This window comes from Spinacia oleracea, chromosome 6, assembly GCF_020520425.1.
Source record: "Spinacia oleracea cultivar Varoflay chromosome 6, BTI_SOV_V1, whole genome shotgun sequence".
In the NCBI taxonomy this organism is placed as follows: domain Eukaryota; kingdom Viridiplantae; phylum Streptophyta; class Magnoliopsida; order Caryophyllales; family Amaranthaceae; genus Spinacia; species Spinacia oleracea.
Genome location: NC_079492.1, coordinates 45,740,546 through 45,757,225, shown reverse-complemented (window position 1 = coordinate 45,757,225; position 16,680 = coordinate 45,740,546). Strand labels below are relative to the sequence as shown.

General features: G+C 40.4%; 3 protein-coding genes across 3 annotated transcripts; 2 read left to right on the top strand and 1 right to left on the bottom strand.

The window, feature by feature from the left end:
- The first annotated feature begins 335 nt into the window (after nt 1–335).
- LOC110799653 (uncharacterized) lies at nt 336–12,261 on the top strand. The gene is made up of 3 exons (XM_022004936.2): nt 336–521; nt 665–1,345; nt 12,025–12,261. The coding sequence occupies exons 1-3, from the start codon at nt 336–338 to the stop codon at nt 12,259–12,261; spliced, it is 1,104 nt and encodes a 367-aa protein (XP_021860628.2).
- Nucleotides 12,262–12,306: 45 nt separating this feature from the next.
- Nucleotides 12,307–14,496, top strand: LOC130463113 (uncharacterized). The gene is made up of 4 exons (XM_056832157.1): nt 12,307–12,647; nt 12,808–13,045; nt 13,170–13,238; nt 13,342–14,496. Exons 1-4 carry the CDS (start codon nt 12,307–12,309, stop codon nt 14,494–14,496), a joined length of 1,803 nt encoding a protein of 600 aa, XP_056688135.1.
- A 444-nt stretch (nt 14,497–14,940) lies between these two features.
- LOC130463795 (uncharacterized) lies at nt 14,941–16,399 on the bottom strand. The gene is made up of 3 exons (XM_056833040.1): nt 16,211–16,399; nt 16,027–16,102; nt 14,941–15,859 (listed from the first exon to the last, which is right to left on the bottom strand). Exons 1-3 carry the CDS (start codon nt 16,247–16,249, stop codon nt 15,219–15,221), a joined length of 756 nt encoding a protein of 251 aa, XP_056689018.1. The 5' UTR covers nt 16,250–16,399; the 3' UTR covers nt 14,941–15,218.
- Between the last annotated feature and the right edge of the window lie 281 nt (nt 16,400–16,680).

Sequence of the window (16,680 nt, the reverse complement as noted above, 5' to 3'; positions counted from 1 at the left end):
TGGTGTACCTCTATTTGCTGATGAATGCACCACTTGCCAGCAGAGAATATCATATGCTATAATTCTTATTGAAATAGATGTCACCAAGACCTTGCCTAAAAATGTAATGCTACAGGATCCAGCTGGTAACACCTTTAAACAGCAGGTTGAATATGATTGGTTGCCACCATACTGTCCTGCCTGCAAGATGGTAGGACATGTTTGTAGCACTGACAAGAAGAATACTGCTAGACTTGTTCCTGCTGCTCATGATCAGAAAGGTGCAAAAGGTTTGGGTCCCAAAGCAGACAGTTGTTGCTGATGAACCTAAACAAGCTAGTGAGACTGAAAATGTCATGGTGAAAGTTGAGACCAGTAATGGGATGGACACTACTATGGATGTAGTCATTACCCCAAAATCTCCTGTCCAAGATGAGGGATGGAGGGTGGTGTCTAGAAGAAGAAGAGTGACAAGAAGCCCTGTGCATAGCACTGGGTTGGCTCAGGTTGGATATGCTGTTGAGGAGAGTGGTGATGTAGGGGTACCATCACATATTCCACCATGAATCTCTGCACTTGGAATGTGAGGGGTATGAATGACCCCAGTAAGGTAGGAGAGATTAAAAAATTCTTAGCTGAGAATAAAGTAGTTGTAGTGGCTTTAGTTGAGACTAAAATAAAATAGGGAAATTGTAATAAAATTCAGAAGAAATTTGGCTCTTTGTGGCAATGGGACTTCAATTACTCTCACTCTCCTAGGGGGAGAATTTGGTTAGGGTGGAAGCATGCTGTGGTGACAGTGCAGATTCTGCAGAAAACTGAGCAGATGATTCACACACTTGTTACAGCAAAAAGTGGGCAATTTAGTACATACTTCACTCCAGTGTATGGTCTGCATACAATTGATACTAGGAAGCCTCTTTGGGTTGATTTGACTAACCTTGGCTCTGTGATCACTGATTCATGGTTGGTTATGGGTGACTTTAACTCCATCCTGTATTCTGATGACAGGCTTAATGGTAGTATTGTTACTGCCACTGAAACTAGAGATTTTGAAGCTTGTATTGATGGTGCTGCATTGGCTGAATTGAAAAGTTGTGGTCATTTCTACTCTTGGAGCAACAAGGGTCAGGGTGAGTTTAGGATTAGCTCTAGAATTGATAGAGCCTTTGGAAAGGCAAGCTGGAACCTCAGTGTTACTAATGCAATTGTTGATTACCTGAATCCAGGTCTCTCTGACCATTCCCCTCTTTTACTGTCCTGCAATGTCAATGTGTGTACAGGTGGTAGACCATTTAAGTTCTTCAACTATATGGCAGATCACCCTAATTTTTTGCAGACTGTTCAAGTTGGGTGGAGCACTAGGGTGCATGGTGTAGACACCTACTTTTGTCCCCATTCCCGCAAGGGAAAGGTTCGATGATGAAAACGTAAATCTCCACTTGACAACGCATCTCCTATAAAATAAACGAATCTCAATTCTCCTTTTCATTTCACCCGAAACCTGCTATTTATGGAAACCTGCTAAAAATAGTAACTGCCGTAAAGGGTAGTTGCTAAAAGTAGTAAGAATAAAAAGATAGAAACCTGTCAGAATTAGGTGTTGCACTCCAACATAAATCCTAAAAGAGATAGAAATTGTAAAAGGAATTCTATTCCTATCGCAGTTCGATAAAAGAGTTAACGTATTAATTAAACTCATAACGAACCTAGAGTTCGTAAAGGGCCCAGACGCATTCCGTCGTAAATTGATACGCACCAAATAACTCGGATTAAGTCTCTTAATGAACTCCGTACTCTAGAGTCCAATCTGACAAAGAATTCTGCCAGACCCTATTTTCAACGCCCAGCCCTGGGCGTCGAAAATTCCAGCGCCCAGAGCTGGGCGCCGAAAATACCTGGGACGGATTCTTTTCCTAATCCATTTCGTATTCAAATTCCTGAAAAACTATCTTTCTACGCCACTTTTTCCTACAAATAGACCCCTAAGTTCGACGTGAAAAGGACACACACAACACACAATTATATTCTGAGTATTGACTCCAACCCTTAGCCTAAGCCTCTCGCTGCGAAACTGTTCACGCGTTCTGTCGCAATCGATTCATAAATCGAACAGAACGTATCCTGTCCCATAATTGAGATTCGTTAAATAAAAAGGAGAAATAGTAAAGTCAAAGTGGTTAGTATTCTGAGAACCGTGACGCACCTCTCAAGGGTGCGTCGTAATGTGTCCCTTTTCGATGATTTAATTGCTTTCCTCGCCCTTTTTATGAACTGTTAAACTAACTAAATCTGATTGTTCTATCACGCCTAACAAATAAAATATTTTTGGGAAATCGAATTATCATACTAGGTCCCTTAATGCTCCTCTGGAGTTATCGACGAGCGAAGTACTCCTCTCGGTAGTTACAGTCCCCCGAACCCTCAATCTCTACCTTGCGGGTGTATGTTGAGAGATCCCCACACCAGGGATCACAAGGGAACCTACGGCCGTCGTGGTCAAACATAATTGCACTCCCTTTATGTCACAATAACCGGGTTTTGTCAGTTTTTCTCATTGTCGTTAAAAACTGAATGGCGACTCCTATATTACTAGTCAATTGGGTGTAAACTCACAGGAAATCCAATTACACTTGATTGAATAAAAAGAATCGTCACACCCACGAGGGACGAGGTCACGCATTAGCCTCGTGCTTTTTCGACCCCCTCACAATGGGGACTCCGCTGGGGATAGTGAAGGAAATACTCGTGCTTGTAGGTAATCAAAATAGCCGAAGGGTGAAACGATCCTACCCCGCGTTTATTTCCCCATCAAGTTGGGACGACCTGAAAATCAGCATATTAATGTGAACGGGCAGAACAGCATAACGAATCTCGGCTCCCTCGGGAGTTGGGACTAAGGATGCCTTTTTTCGCCAATAGGGGGGTGCATACGCCGCGCATGTTGCCCACTCGGTACTTGTGCAGGTAGTACACCTATCCCGAACCCAATCGCTCGCCCATTAGGTCCCTCTCGCCTACATGCCCCCTTGGCTTGCACTTGCGGGTTGGCCTCTTGAGCGAAATTCGTCTGTTGAAGACACTACCTCGACCGTGGCATGTGTTGGATCTACGATAGAAGCGGTACCAAGCCAGGCGCAAATAACTACCCATAGAAACCTATCATAAACTACGTGACATATTTAATTTTCAAATCCATGTTTGTAATGTAGTTATGTGTAGCGAACTATGTGACTATGTTATGATTGTGCATACGAATAATGCTAGACAAATAATCCTAGAAAAACCAACGACCTTAAAAATTACCCAAACATTCATAAACCAATTGGACAAAGAGTTATACCAAAACACGTGTTCCACAAACCCGAACGATCGCCACAAAAATAAGCGACGCTCGGGATGGCCTGTAACGAATCCCACAAACGCTGCACAACGCGTAAGGACGTTATTAGGCAAGCACGCAAAATCGAAGTCGCATGAACAAAAGTAGACGCAAACAGAAAACGAGAACCAGCCAGGGACGCATTTTCAACGCCCCTGGCTGGGCGCCGAAATTTCTCACGCCCACTGCTGGGCGCTGAAGTTGCTGCCTGGCCTTTTGGTCAGGCACAGCAGCCTCGGTGCCCGCGCATAAAAAATATACGTAGCAAAAAAAAACTTTTCGAAAAAAATTGCTGCAGGGGCGTATGAAAGGGCACTCGACTCTAAAAGCGACTAAAAAAATAATAAAAAAATAAATAACTCTTTGTGTCGTTGTTAGGCCTCCTACGACGACAATGCTCGGCATCAAAACCGAGCATGCTAATTAAACGACCTTGAATGTCACATGGGCAAAGTATTCAAAAAATAATGTTCAAATAGAGTCTTCAAGAAAAATAATGTTCGAATAAAAAAATAAATCCGAGTCTAGACTAGGCTATGCCAAAGTATAATCTAAATCCTAAGTCTTAGTTGTCTTATCCATAGAATCGGTCCCAATGCTTGGTGTCGTTCGGCAAGTTAAAAGGTTAAACCATATTGAGTCTCCCCTCCTAACATTTAAATCAATAAGCACCCATATGTAATTGTCATCCCTTGCTAAGAATCCACGGCCTCAATACTCTCTCACCAATAAAAAGAATATACTATAGTATTTGCAAAATGGAAACAGTCACATTCTGGAAATCATCCCCCATAGTCGCACAACCCCAAAGTGAACCTAAGGTGTCAATACCATTGGCAAGAAAAATTAATGGCCTCAAGGCTTATAATCACATTGGGTCACGACTATCATAGTCCTCTCGAGTCACTCACTCCTTCAAATACTATTAAGTACGGACTAAAAGATTTTCCATGAACGCAACATGACCAACCATGAAAATACCCAAATCGGCATACCAATAGGGCTACCATTGGGGTAAAGCAATACACACTAAGAGAGAAGCCGCACTAATGATTCTAGTCTTGCAAAAATAAATATTCGATCTCACCAATTAACTACCTTGCCAACATTAAACAAAATGGCGCATGACAAATGAACACCCAAAGGTTAAAATCTAAAGTGTCAACCAACGAAAGTTATGGTCCAATTAGCCTAAGTCTGAGAGTTGCTTGGTCAAGTATTATAGGCTTACGCCACGTCATTATTTTGAGTCTAGGCCACCTCCTTGTATTCATACACGGGTTATAATCAGAAAGATTAATGAAAGTTTGAGTCTAAATCACAACTTCCAATTAAATCCCAGAAACTGGAATCTGAAAAGAAACAAAAAATTACTTTCGATGTAATTCTTTCGTTAAAATTCAATAAGGTAAAAACAACATTTTGAATCTACGCTATTTGCATATTTTAAGGAACGACTAAATACGCTTGCAAAGTAAGACAATTTAAAGGTCCACCCTAGGCCTACTAAAATTAAAGGTCCACTATAGACCTACCAAACGAGGCTCACTCAGTCTCGCCTCGTGACTCAAAGACCACAACCATCTACCTTTTAGCCCAAATTAAAAATTGAAGAATTTATGTTGGGGAGGAATCCCAAGAAAAAAGAAAGAAAAAATAGAAAGAGAAAAGGGAGAGCGAAAAGAGCAAGCCATGGAATACTTATCCCGTAGTGCAACATTTACCTAAGTAAACGAAGAAAAGAATTGAGTCAACCAATCCAAATCATAAAATTCTACGATGTATACCCTTTCCAATCCTTATGCTCTTAGACGCCTTCGCTCTAGGGTCCCTGTTCAGCTCATTTAACCTATCCATGTTCTCATTGCCATGACCCAAGAAACCATTACCTCGACTCTTATTCTTGAATTCGTTGTCAACCGCAAACCACGCACGACCATTGACACGTGCGTCATACCCCTTATTTCCAAAACCTGCTCTTATACCACCATTAGCATAATGACCATATAACTTGTGTGGATACATCCTGTTAATATACCCTTGAGCCGTCCCCATGCTGCTCATTGGCCTTGGTTGATGTAAACTCGTGACACTAGCACGAAGCTGCAAATTGTGAGCCCTAGCAGAAATAATCCTCATGCTTGACCATCACCTATACAAATTCTCCTATCTCACTCAACCCATCTTTCAAGCCGTCTTGAGTCACAAAAAAAAAAGGGGAAACAAATGAAATGTGCAAAAAAAAAAAAAAATGTGAATAATAAAAAAGAAACTTTGCAAAAGCGCCTCTAAAGTTAGTCTAAAAAGAAAAATAAAGAAGCAATTAGCGCACCAAAAAAATATCCGCCCAGAAACCATTTTCAGCGCCCAGAGTTGGGCGCCGAAATCTTTAGCGCCCAAGCCTGTGCGCCGAATCTCTTCGCTTACTGAAAAATTTGTCCAGAAGTGCTCGTCATTTTATCCGCACATGCACGGAAAAATAACGAACACTTGGAGGGGTACAACACGTATTCAGGTATACGTACCAAAAAAAAACTACCAAAAAAAACACATGAAAAGAAAATACATGTACTCAAAAATATAAAACAAATTTTTTGGCTTACGGCAAGGCAGCAGATTTAAATAATAATAAACTTATTCTACCGTTTCAAATAATATGTTTCCACCTCAGAACATACTTGTTTAAAATCGGCATTCTATGAAACCATTTTCTAGGCTAAGAACTACGCAAGACCTGATTCCAAATTAAATCTATTTAAGGCGGATACGTAGGCAATCCATGATTCGGTCCAACCAATTTGCAAAAATATTAAAGCCTATAAAATAACAAGAATAAGAAATAGAGTCCCTTATTGAAATTTAATTACTTGCAATCCAAGTCGAAAGAAAAATTTAAATCAAAGAAAGAATCCAAGTCGTCAAGATGCCAAAATGAGCACACATCGAAAAATAATAAAGCGCACGTACCCTTGCCAGAAGGAGCACTCACACTCCTAGGCACTTAGCCAAGACTCAAAAGACCGCTTTGCCTCAATTGAATGGGGGCTAGCGCAAGCGTCCATGACCTCTAAAGTACTCGACTTGACCCTCCCTAAAGCGAACTAGCTCACTTAAAGACCTTCCTTCACCACTAGACATAGTCGTTCGCTTAAAGACCTTCTTTCACCCCTAGACACAGTCATAGTCGCCGACAAGTAGTAAAGGCAGTAAGCTTGCAATAAAGAGGATTGTTCTACGGCATCACCCCATCGTTCCTTCGAACTCAGGGCACCCGTTCATGGTAATTCAAATGCTTGCTAATCCCCTTTGAAAAAAAAAGCAGACATTGTCAATAGGACTTGGCACTTAACCAAGGCTCACCCTACTCAGACATATGACACGGGCACCTAAAATCGAAATCTAAAAGCATCATTAATGGGAAGATATAATAGCAACTGGGGGCTAAAAATTGAAATGAAATAGCTAGGGAAAGAACTAAGTATACCTTGACCTTTTGCACGGACATACACCAAGTAAATCTAAGTCAATTTGAAAACGGTTTATATTCCCGCAATTCTGGAAAAGATGGCCTTAAAAGCCTAAAAGCATATGCCAAACGGGCACAAGTATATCTTGACGCCTGCACCCTGGCTTCCAGCAAATCCTTAGACAGCATTCCAAAAATCGTAACAGTATTTTGATTCATTCATGTAATCTTGTACTAACCCTTCTATAAGTCAACTTACTTAGGACACCTCGGACTGTACACAGTAGTATTCGGATTTTTAATAAGTTTCAAATAAATTTCAAAGACTTTTTTTAACATAATAAAGTGTCATTGGTTTAAGCTAAGTATGTGTTTATTTCGATGTTGCAAGTGAGTCAAAGAGATTTCTAAATATGATTATGGGTAAAAGAAAGGCACCTAACTTTTGGTCAAGGCACACTTCAACATGTGACTACCTTGACCATAGCAATGTCGCACAATACGACATTTACAAGAGAAGTAGCAGATCACTACTCGAACGTACCTCGCACTAAACGAGTCTGGTTCAAACTATTCATGATCCGTGTCACCATGAATGCATAAAAACGTATGCAAAGCATTATAGCACCAAGCCAATCCCGTAGCTACAATTGGAGGCTTGAGAAAAACTCTCTAAAAATGCTCGAAATGACGATTTTATCGCACATTCTCGACGCTAATGCTATACATACATAGGGGCACAATCCTAAGCTTTAATAGTATAAAACGAACCTTAGATTGGCTACAACCCCTCCCAAATTCTGAGCGCTACTTAGAATATATAAAGTCACCCCACTAGCAAAGGGTAACTGAAAATCGCGAGTCACCAAAACTCCGATCAAACTACTGCACATAACGCTCGCCCTACAAGCGCCCGTTACACAGTCTACCTCGTTCCAAAGCAAAAGCGAAAGAAAAAAAAATTAAAAAAAACTGTCAAAATTCTGCCCAGAAATCATTTTCAACGCCCCGAGCTGGGCGTCGATATCTTTAACGCCCCAGCATGGGCGCTGATTCTTCCTGCTAGCCAAGTTTTGCCCAGATATAAAAAATAAAAAAAGAAACACCTATGAATCCTCGCATCGAACGAAGTAATAAGCCGTGCAAACCCACGCAGAAGGTGCTACACTTGTTCGAACACCTGAACGAGGCATGATGAAGTACTCCAATACAAAAATAATAATGATATCCCAACGCCTGGAGGAATGTTCTAAGACACGTCGTTAGGCCACACAAGCCTACGTTGCACCATAAGTTCAACCGTCCCACGGTACAAGTCTAAAAAAAGAGTAAGGCATATCGCACTAATGCGAGCACGACCAAAGAGCATGTGTAAAAGAGGCAAAGATTACTTATCGCCCAAATTCAAAATGCAAGCCACACGACTTCTACATTAAGGATTAAAGGTAGCAAAATATTACCTACGACGAAAGGGATAGCTCGCACCTACACGAGCGGAACCCCAAGGCATCTTTTTCGAAAGAACCTAAAAATCGTACGCCAAAAGAAAGCATCCCAACATGCATACTTGGAGGCTCCAAGCTACGAAACAACCATAGCAAAATAAAAAAAAATCTCGAAGGAAATGTTTGAACAATCGAAAGGGTACGATGTTTGAGCCCACTTCATGAATGGGCCTGAACCCTATCAAGCTTCCAAACAAACTATTCAAAATCAGTCGTTGCTCAAAAAAAATAAAACAATTCAAGCAATCTGATTAATGGACCGCGCACAACGGCCATTCTATGAACGCTCGTTCGCACATACATATCATCATTCACGAACGCGTTCAAAAGGAAAAATATATACAAGAGCGTTCACCAATCGGCTACGGCTTCTTAAGGAAATCATCACGTTCTAAAACTAAAGAAAAGAGAATACATATAACTTCCAAGTGAAATAAACGAATGAACAAGAGGCCAACTGTGTCATCAAAAGACCAGCCCAAACAACACTTTCAACGCCCCACCTGGGCGTGAATTATTTCAACGCCCAGGCCTGGGCGCCGAAAATGAACCCAGGCTCAAAAACGGCCCTAACTTCTATTGGGCCCTGCCGCATCCATTCGACTCGAAAATTGCCGATTTCCTTACTGAAAGTCGCACCTCACGACTTTGTCAAGAGTAGCACACCACTACAAAGATCGCTCGCACTTACGAGCACGATCCCAAACACGATCAAAGACATTACAAAATGCGTAGGAACCTCTTTGACAAAGAATGATCGTCAAGCACGAGTGCTTGGGGGCTCGAAAGAATATATATTTCAAAAGAGAGTATGAAAAGTTAAAACAATATTCCCAGACTACGCTGTACGAAGTCCCGTGTCTGGATGTCTCAAAAAATAAAACCAGTTTACGACCTCAAGACAAAGGTCGCCGTTGATACTTATACATAGTCCCCTAATCAAGGACCCAGGTAGTGGAAAAATTGAGCCGAAAAGACTAGCTCAAACCCATGAAAAGGTGATGACCACGAGACTATGGTCCATCTAAACACATTGTCAACCCACATTCAGGTTGCAACTAAATCCGAGCATCCCTCGGAAGAATTCGCTCCTATAAGAATGAATAAAAAGAAATTCTCAAAAGAAATCACAAGAAAAAAATGAAATAGGGACTTGCCCACCTCAATCGGGCAAGATCGCGACACGCAAATCCCAAATCGAAAAGACGAATTCAGGTTCGCTCACCTCCAGCGAGCGGGGCGTCCACCCTTAGCGGACATGGCTCGCCCACCTTCAGCGGGCGGGGTCTGCGTCACTAGCCGCGCAGGTCCTCAGTTTTCGAAAAAATAAAGTCTTCAAAATTAAAACAGGCTCGCCATCTTCAGCCGGCGGGGTCTACATCACAAACCGAGTAGGTCCTTATTTTCAAAAAAGCAAAACAAATTTCAAAATAGATTCGTCCACTTCTATCGGACGGGGTGTCCACCCTTAGCGGACAAGGTTCACCATCTTTAGCCGGCGGGGTCTACGTCACAAACCGCGTAGGTCCTTATTTTCAAATTTCAAAAAAAAGATTCGTCCACTTCTATCGGACGGGGTGTCCACCCTTAGCGGACAGGCTCGCCATCTTTAGCCGGCGGGGTCTGCGCCATTAAAACCACGCAGGTCCTTAGTCGCTGCAGCGATAACTTTTGCTGGATTTTCTTTCGTTTTACGTCCTATAAAAACAAGGATGCTGGATTTTCCTTCGTTTTACGTCCTATAAAAACAAGGGTGCTGGATTTTCCTTCATTTTACGTCCTATAAAAACAAGGGGGTTTTCTCGTTTAGCTAGCCCTGAAAATGAGAATCTTTTAAAAAAAAAAAAAACATTTTTTTACCTCGTGATTGGGCTTGGCCAGGCCCAATTACACTTTACAGCTTTGATTTCGAAAAACTCTGTAGCTACTCCCAATGACAAAGTGAGGGAGTTTCTACGCACCTTTAGATCCTTCCAATGACAAAGTGAGGAAGTTTCTATACTATCCGTTGACAAATCCCAATGACACGTGAGGGATATGTCGACACTTCAAGTGATGACCCTTAAGTCAAATGTTATCACTCGGGGGCTCGTGAGACCCTCGCAAAACAGGTCACAACACACCATGGCTTGTGTGACGCACTCCGTCTAATACTTTGACCATCGTCTTATTCCAAGACTCAGTCAAAGTGGGGGCTAACTGTAGACACCTACTTTTGTCCCCATTCCCGTAAGGGAAAGGTTCGATGATGAAAACGTAAATCTCCACTTGACAACACATCTCCTATAAAATAAACGAATCTCAATTCCCCTTTTCATTTCACCCGAAACCTGCTATTTATGGAAACCTGCTAAAAATAGTAACTGCCGTAAAGGGTAGTTGCTAAAAGTAGTAAGAATAAAAAGATAGAAACCTGTCAGAATTAGGTGTTGCACTCCAACATAAATCCTAAAAGAGATAGAAATTGTAAAAGGAATTCTATTCCTATCGCAGTTCGATAAAAGAGTTAACGTATTAATTAAACTCATAACGAACCTAGAGTTCGTAAAGGGCCCAGACGCATTCCGTCGTAAATTGATACGCACCAAATAACTCGGATTAAGTCTCTTAATGAACTACGTACTCTAGAGTCCAATCTGACAAAGAATTCTGCCAGACCCTATTTTCAACGCCCAGCCCTGGGCGCCGAAAATTCCAGCGCCCAGAGCTGGGCGCCGAAAATACCTGGGACGGATTCTTTTCCTAATCCGTTTCGTATTCAAATTCCTGAAAAACTATCTTTCTACGCCACTTTTTCCTATAAATAGACCCCTAAGTTCGACGTGAAAAGGACACACAAAACACACAATTATATTCTGAGTATTGACTCCAACCCTTAGCCTAAGCCTCTCGCTGCGAAACTGTTCACGCGTTCTGCCGCAATCGATCCATAAATCGAACAGAACGTATCCTGTCCCGTAATTGAGATTCGTTAAATAAAAAGGAGAAATAGCAAAGTCAAAGTGGTTAGTTTTCTAAGAACCGTGACGCACCTCTCAAGGGTGCGTCGTAATGTGTCCCTTTTCGATGATTTAATTGCTTTCCTCGCCCTTTTTATGAACTGTTAAACTAACTAAATCTGATTGTTCTATCACGCCTAACAAATATAATATTTTTGGGAAATCGGATTATCATACTAGGTCCCTTAATGCTATTTAAATCAGATAATCACGATCGAATTAGTATTATATGTTGCATATTGCTAAAATCAATTCAGATTAGTTTAATAGTTAAAGCATGTCCCTTCAATTATTTATGCTGAGCTAGTAAGGATATCCTGCCTCTGGAGTTATCGACGAGCGAAGTACTCCTCTCGGTAGTTACAGTCCCCCGAACCCTCAATCTCTACCTTGCGGGTGTATGTTGAGAGATCCCCACACCAGGGATCACAAGGGAACCTACGGCCGTCGTGGTCAAACATAATTGCACTCCCTTTATGTCACGATAACCGGGTTTTGTCAGTTTTTCTCATTGTCGTTAAAAACTGAATGGCGACTCCTATATTACTAGTCAATTGGGTGTAAACTCACAGGAAATCCAATTACACTTGATTGAATAAAAAGAATCGTCACACCCACGAGGGACGAGGTCACGCATTAGCCTCGTGCTTTTTCGACCCCCTCACACATGGGAATGGGAATGGGCTTACTCAGGTGTGGGCTAAGCTCAAAGTAGTTAAACAAGGCCTTAAACATCTTCATGAGAAGGAGTTTGCAAAACAGGAGGACATAATTGATCAAATTAGAACTGAGTTGAGTGTGGTTCAAACTCAGTTGGCTGATAATTCCTCAGATGAGGTGTTACTGTGGACAGGGAAGGAGTGCACTGAACAATTGAAAAAGTTCCTTCATATGCAAGAATCTGCATATAGGCAAAAATCCAGAATCTAATGGTTGCAAACTGGGGATTCCAATTCAAAGTTTTTCTTTAGTGCAATGAAGGGAAGACAATCAAGAAATAGTATTGATGTGTTGTATGACAGTTCTGGGAAGAAGCTAGCTACTTTGCAAGAAATCAAGGGAGAGATTAGTCAGTTTTATACAGGGCTGATTGGTACTGTTGCTCCATCCTTAGTTGGGATTGATGTGAATATTATTAGGAAGGGTAAACAGCTGTCTGATAGTGCTGCTAATGAGTTGATTCAACCTGTTACAGAAAGTGAAATTGATGCTGCACTCAAAGGAATTGACCCTAATAAAGCTCCAGGATTAGATGGCTTTAATAGTCTATTCTTTTTATGGGCTTGGGATTTATTAAAGGATATGTCTATAAGGCTGTGCAGGAGTTCTTCATCACTGGGTTATGCCAAAACAAATTAACAACACATCAGTTACCCTTATTCCTAAAATACAGAATGCTTCAAGTATTAAAGATTTGAGGCCCATTGCTTGTTGTTTAGTTGTTTATAAAATTGTCTCTAAATTTATTACTTCCAGAATGCAAAAGGTGATTGGTGATGTCATCAGTCCTTCCCAAGCTGGTTTTATCCCTGGTAGGAACATTTCTGATAACATTTTATTGGCTTGTGAGCTGGCAAAGTGCTATTCTAGGAAGAATATTTCACCTGGGTGTATGTTAAAGGTGGATATGAAGAAAGCTTATGACTCCCTGGAATGGTCTTTCTTGCCGAGTATGCTTGCTGAGTTGGGATTCCCAACTAGATTTGTTAGCTGGGTAATGCAATGCTTGAATACAGTCTCATACTCTATTTTGATTAATGTCATTCCCACTACTCCTATCCCTGCAAAAAAGGCCCTAAGACAAGGAGATCCAATGTCTCCTTATCTCTTTGCTATAGGGATGGAATATCTATCAAGATGCTTGGCTGATCTCACCAGTAATAAAGGCTTTAAATTCCACCCAAGATGTAACAGATTTGATCTAACTCACATGATGTTTGCAGATGATTTGTTACTCTTCTCTAGAGCTGATGTTCCTTCTGTGTCAACTTTATTTTCTACTTTCACTAGTTCTCAAGAGCTTCAGGACTAGAAGCAAATCTTCATAAGAGTGAAGTGTATCTAGCAGGGATTAATGATCAGAAGGTAGACCAGGTAGTTGATATATTGGGGATTGCTAAAGGTACTTTCCCAAACAGATATTTAGGGGTGCCTCTCACAACTAGGAAGCTCAGTTACAATGAATGGAAACCACTTATTGAGAAAACAGTTACAAGAATTAAAGGGTGGTCTGCAAGATTGCTTTCTTATGCTGGTAGGCTTCAGCTTATCAAATCAGTATTGTTTGGTGTCCAGTTGTACTGGTGCCAAATTTTTGTGATGCCTAAAAAGGCTATGAAGGAGATTCAGAGGCTTTGTAGGAGCTGCTTATGGACAGGCACTGATGTTAGGTCCAAGAAAGCTCCTATTGCTTGGGAGAATCTTTGTCTACCCAAGACCTGTGGTGGCTGGAACTTGAAAGAACTCACTACTTGGAACAAAGTTGCTGTGTTGAAGCACTGTTGGGCTCTCTCTATGAAGCAAGACAGGCTCTGGGTTAAGTGGATGCATACCTATTACATACAGCAGAGGGATTTCTGGTCCATGCCAGTCCCTAATGGCCTTACTTGGTCAATGAGGAAGATTTGGCATCAAAGAGATTTGCTGTTGCAGGCTGGAGGTGGGAGTCAGTTTGTGGTTGCAGGAATGTTTAAGATCCATAAAGCATACAAACATCTGCATCAAAGTGGTGTACAGGTGCCTTGGAAGAGATTGGTTTGTAACAGTACCTTTGTTGTGTGGTTAGCTGTCCAGAATAGGCTTGCTACCAAAGATAGGCTGATCAAGTGGAATATGCCTGTGGTCAGTACTTGTAGTCTGTGTGACCAACATGATGAGGATCTGTCTCATCTGTTTTTCTCTTGCAAATACTCTGCTGAAGTGTGGGAGTTGGTTCTGAATAACCTGGGGATACAGAGAAGTGGTTTAAAGTGGAAAGAGGAGGTTAACTGGGCAATCAAGAAGAGTAGGAGCTCAAGGAAAACTGATGCTAGTTGTGCTATGGCATTCATTGAGACTGTGTATGGGATTTGGCTGCAAAGGAACTCCAAAACTTTTTCTAGCAAAGTTGATCCTCCCTTGGTTGTTGATAACAGAATTCTATTCTTTGTAGCTTGTAGACAGTAGTTCTTTCTCTCTTGGGTTTTTGTTATTCTTGGTTGATTCCTAGCTTGTTGTAGTAAGGTGTTTTGTTGCCTTGGTGTAATTTTATCCTTTGGTAAATCAATAAAATATCTATTTGCCAAAAAAAAAAAACCAATCATGACTAATAAGATAATTTTTGCATAAACGGACTATGTTTGCATTGATTTTGACTAATTCAAAATGATCAAGAAATTATAGATTTAATGTTCTAATTTCAAGCATGCTCAGCTTGCCTAATTAAATTTATGCTAGGATTATAGCACGAAAATGATTCTTGTATTATATTTATATACACCTAAGTTATTTCGAATAAGTGTTTCAGTCCCGAATCCGGATCTCTATCGTGTTTCAGTTCAAATACTTTATCTTCGAGTAATATGGTTTTCCCAAACAGACTACAAATTGTTGGTGGCAAATATTTCAAGATGCAAAATTTAAAGCCGTAGGGGCATCCAAATATCCAATATTTTAAGTGTACAAAATTAAGTTTTATCAATCATGAACTTTAGGTGGCTCCCCATTTGAGGGTAGCATTGTAAAACATCAAGTCCCTTGATGCATACATGATTTTTGATATTCTAATTCAAGTTCGATGTTTTTAGCATTTTGGTTAAATAGTTTGTTAAAACCACTAAAATTCGACATTCGAACCATTTTCAAGTCTAGCCAAAAGTTACCACCTACATTTGGCATGAAGCTAGGCCTTACCCTTGGCCCAAACCCGATGCTTCCCCTGAACCTGAAATTTTCTTACTTCCATCGAAATTAAAGCTACCAGAACCTCTAAAGTGTTTATGATATTCTATGTTGGAACCGAATTGTGCTTGACCTTGGCCTAAAGCTTGGCCTGACCCTTGGCCCACACCCGATGCTTGTCCTGAACCTAAAATTTGATTAGTTCCATCGTTATTAAAGCCACCAACACCTCTAAAGTGTTTATCAAATTCCAAGTTAGAACCAAATTGTGCATGACCATGGGCTTGGGCTTGGGCTTGGGCTTGGGCTTGGGATTGAGCTTGGGCTTGTGCTTGGGCTTGTGTGTGTGCTTGGGCTTGGGCTTGACCTTCTACTTCTGCTTGGGCTTGGGCTTGACCTTGGGCACGGGCTACCTCTTGACTTTGGGCTTGGGATACTGCTTGACCTTGGGCTTGCGCTTGGGCTCGGGCTTGCGCTTGCGCTTGGGCTTGGGCTTCAGCTTGAACTTGTGCTTGATCTTGAGCTTGTGCTTGACCTTGGCCTACCCCTTGACCTCCGCCATTAATTTCTTTATTTCCTCCTGCATTATATCTACCAGATCCTCCAAATTCGTGATTAACATTGAAGTTACCACCAAAATTTGCATCACCTTAATGTTTGACATAAAATACAGAAAAAAAAATTATAACAAAGAAGTTATATAATTAAAGATTAAACTTATTCTAATTCAACATAAATATTAAAATATTTTCTTCATTCTTTTAAATGAATTTTATAGATCATGTGTAGTTACAATGAGTTTTCAATAATATTTACCTCCATGGTGAAATCTTCCTCCCAATATGCCTCCTATAGGAAGAAGAAAAGTCGCTTCGGTAGCTGTTATTGTTATCTGCACAAATTAAAATAAAAAGAAGAGTAAAAAACTTTCGCCTAAGAAAACTAAACAAAGAAGAAACTAGACATATCACTGACGAAGAAAAAAGATAATGTGCTTTACATAAAGAATAATTGTTATCTTTACGATATAAGACTCCATTGAAAGTTTTTCAATAGATTAATAGCTATATGAAATGTAGAGATGGATAAAATAATTTTTCTATATTCTCCTTTTTTTTCCTTTTTGTTTTTTACTTTAATAACTAAGATGGTGATAAAAAAAGATAAGAAAATTTAAATGTATTTTGGCATGTTAAAGAAATTTGGGACTTGGTATTTAAAGGAATGGGAAAAATAAAAATGATTTATCTTCCACCATACAACAATTAGCGGAAAGTTTTAGGACTAATTCATGGCTAAAAATATAGTGAGATTTTCAAACAAGCAAATGTAACTGTATTATTTCTAATCTAGGATAGAACAATTATTTTCCTAATGGAGAAATTAGAACTAGTTTGTTGATTAAAACTGATGAATATTTATATAAGTTTTAAAGAATAATTTTTTATTTTTTTTCACATCCTTTGTGAT